This window comes from Macaca thibetana, chromosome 19 (genome assembly GCF_024542745.1).
Source record: "Macaca thibetana thibetana isolate TM-01 chromosome 19, ASM2454274v1, whole genome shotgun sequence".
NCBI lineage: Eukaryota > Metazoa > Chordata > Mammalia > Primates > Cercopithecidae > Macaca > Macaca thibetana.
In genome coordinates, this window is record NC_065596.1 from 15,045,584 (window position 1) to 15,048,984 (window position 3,401).

The 3,401-nt window shown below is 45.8% G+C and overlaps 1 protein-coding gene across 1 annotated transcript; it reads left to right on the forward strand.

Annotated features, from left to right (window-relative positions):
• Positions 1-1,035: 1,035 nt before the first annotated feature.
• On the forward strand, positions 1,036-2,060 carry LOC126942728 (olfactory receptor 7D4). The gene has a single exon (XM_050770683.1). It carries the CDS (start codon positions 1,081-1,083, stop codon positions 2,017-2,019), a length of 939 nt encoding a protein of 312 aa, XP_050626640.1. The 5' UTR covers positions 1,036-1,080; the 3' UTR covers positions 2,020-2,060.
• Positions 2,061-3,401: the final 1,341 nt, after the last annotated feature.

Genomic DNA, 3,401 nt, shown 5'->3' on the forward strand with positions numbered 1-3,401 from the left:
AATGACACTATCTCGGCTCGCTGCAAGCTCCGCCTCCCGGGATCATGCCATTCTCCTGCCTCAGCCTCCTGAGTAGCTGGGACTACAGGCGCCCGCCACCGCGCCTGGCTAATTTTTTTGTATTTTTAGTAGAGACGGGGTTTCACCGTGTTAGCCAGGATGGTCTCGATCTCCTGACCTTGTGATCCGCCCGCCTCGGCCTCCCAAAGTGCTGGGATTACAAGCGTGAGCCACTGTGCCCGGCCCATTTGTTGATATTCTTACTGCGCATATGGCATTTTTAAACCTCAATAAGTTGTATCAATAATTTAAAGGAAGGAAGAAAGCACTGAGAGTTAACTGTAACATCACTTCCAAGCACTGGGTCACAGAATACTGTTTGGGTTGAAAATCCACATCTTAATAACTATTGTACATCTATTAGAATGAAGCATGGGGATTATCAAGGAAAAGACATGACATACCTTTAGTTATTCTGGAAGATTCACACCAAAGAAGAAATTGATTTAAGTTCATAGATACAAATGGGGGAATTAAAATTGGTGAATAAATGAAAAAAAGAATTTTTTTTTTTTTTTTTTTTTGAGATGGAGTCTCACTCTGTCACCAGGCTGGAGTGCAGTGCCATGATCTTGACTCACTGCAACCTCCGCCTCCTGGGTTCAAGTGATTCTCCTGCTTCAGCCTCCTGAGTAGCTGGGACTACAGACGTACGCCACCACACCCAGCTAATTTTTGTATTTTTAGTAGAGACAGCGATTCACCATACTGGCCAGGATGGTCTCCATCTCTTGACCTCGTGGTCTGCCCACCTTGTCCTCCCAAAGTGCTGGGGTTACAGGCGTGAGCCACTGCACCCGGCCAGAGAGATTGATTTCTAAAAATTAGAGAACAGCTGGATAACTCTTTACAAATAAAAATAGATACCACTTCCTGAGAGATTCACTGTCTTTGGAAGGACTCCAGGAAGGGTGACAAATGTCCATCAGAAGGTGATACTGTAAAGTGATAAGCTGAGCTGCCACTTGCTGTTCATTAAATGTTGCTTTTTCCTCCTTCCCCAGCAGATACACCAGCTACATGGAAGCAGAAAACCTTACAGAATTATCAGAATTTCTCCTCCTGGGACTCTCAGGTGCTCCTCAACTGCAGCCCGTCCTCTTTGGGCTGTTCCTGTCCATGTACCTGGTCACGGTGCTGGGGAACCTGCTCATCATCCTGGCCGTCAGCTCTGACTCCCACCTCCACACCCCCATGTACTTCTTCCTCTCCAACCTGTCCTTTGTCGACATCTGTTTCATCTCCACCACACTCCCCAAGATGCTGGTGAATATCCAGGCACAGAGCAAACACATCTCCTACGTGAGGTGCCTCACTCAGGTGTATTTTTTAATGATGTTTGCTGGAATGGATAATTTCCTACTGGTCGTGATGGCCTATGACCGGTTTGTGGCCATCTGCCACCCCCTGCACTACACGGTCATCATGAACCCCTGCCTCTGTGGCCTCCTGGTTCTGGCATCTTGGTTCATCATTTTCTGGGTCTCCCTGGTTCATCTTCTACTGATGAAGAGGTTGGCCTTCTCCACAGGCACTGAGATTCCCCATTTCTTCTGTGAAGTGGCTCAGGTCCTCAAGGTGGCCCGCTCTAACACCCTCCTCAATAACATTGTCTTGTATGTGGCCACGGCACTGCTGGGTGTGTTTCCTGTAGCTGGGATCCTCATCTCCTACTTTCAGATTGTCTCCTCCTTAATGAGGATGTCCTCCACCGAGGGCAAGTACAAAGCCTTTTCCACCTGTGGGTCTCACCTCTGTGTGGTCTCCTTGTTCTATGGAACAGGACTTGGGGTCTATCTCAGTTCTGCTGTGACCCATTCTTCCCAGAGCAGCTCCATGGCCTCAGTGATGTATACCATGGTCACCCCCATGCTGAACCCCTTCATCTATAGCCTGAGGAACAAGGATGTGAAGGGGGCCCTGGGGAGACTCCTCAGCAGGGCAGCCTCTTGTCCATGACAAATGAGGGCCTCAGAACTAAGAGGACACTGCATACCCATAAGGCAAATGTTGTGGGTTTAAATATCCGGCTCTTTTTCTCTTTTAAAAGATGTGCTTGATGTGGTTTTTTGTTGTTGTTGCTGCTTTGTTTTTTTTTTGTTGTTGTTTTTGAGATGGAGTCTCGCTTTGTCGCCCAGGCTAGAGTGCAGTGGCGCAATCTCGGCTCACTGCAACCTCCACCTCCTAGGTTGAAGCAATTCTCCTTCCTCAGCCTCTTGAGTATCCGAGATTACAGGCGTGTGCCACCATACCCAACTGATTTTTGTATTTTTAGTTGAGACAGTGTTTCACCATATTGTTCAGGCTGGTCTTGAACTCCTGACCTCGTGATCTGCCCGTCTCAGCCTCCCAAAGTGCTAGGATTACAGGTGAGAGCTACTGTGCCTTGCCGATGTGTTTTTTTTTTTTAAATAAAAAACAGCTGTGACTTTGCTTTTGTTTTTGTGTTAGTTTCTCCTAAAAACTCCCTCTGTAACCCCTTTTTGACTTTTCTTTCCTAGATGCTTCCCATAAAGTTCCATCTTTCATCAATTTTCTTACCACCCTTTCTGAGACTTCTAATTTGGTGTGTATAGCACTTCCAATATCAAGTGCCTACCTGGTTTCCTCAAAGTATAGTTTTTTTCTTGTCCTCTGGATAGGAAATAAAATGAAAATCATAGTCATATAAAAAAAATGTTTACAATACTGGGACAGTGCTTATTGCTTTACATGTGTAATGGTATTCAATCCTGAAAATATTTCATGAGAAATTTTGTCTCATTCACTGTATTTCTCAGAGGAGGAGACTGAGATGGAGGTAGAGTATATCCTAACAATCTGATACTTTGCCCACACTTCTAACTTTGCCATCCTACTTTCCATAAAAACAGTGATATAAAATTATTGGGGCACAGTGGCTCACCCCTATCTTCCCAGCTACTTGGAGGGCTGAGGCAACAGAATCACTCGAGCCTACGAGTTTGAGGTTGTAGTGAGCTATGATCGTGGCACTGCAACCCAGCCTGGGACCCAGCCTGGGTGACAGAGCAAGACCCTGTCTCTCAAACCAAAAGCAAACACAAAAGCAAAGAATGATGATGTGATTTTCAACTTCAAATTATGACTCTACATTTGAAAGCTGGCTGGGTCAAATGGTTCATAGTCATATATTGCCCAGAATGACTCAGACGTGCTATCCCTTTGAAATACAAGCCCTATAAGCCCACAGAAATCAGTCGTGGAGTCTGGGAGCACAAACCCCTTAGGTGTCTCACTACAGGTGATGTTAGGCAGGGCCAATCTTGTTCCAACTCTTGATTTGTGGGCCGACGTATTCGATATCATAAAGATATCATCAT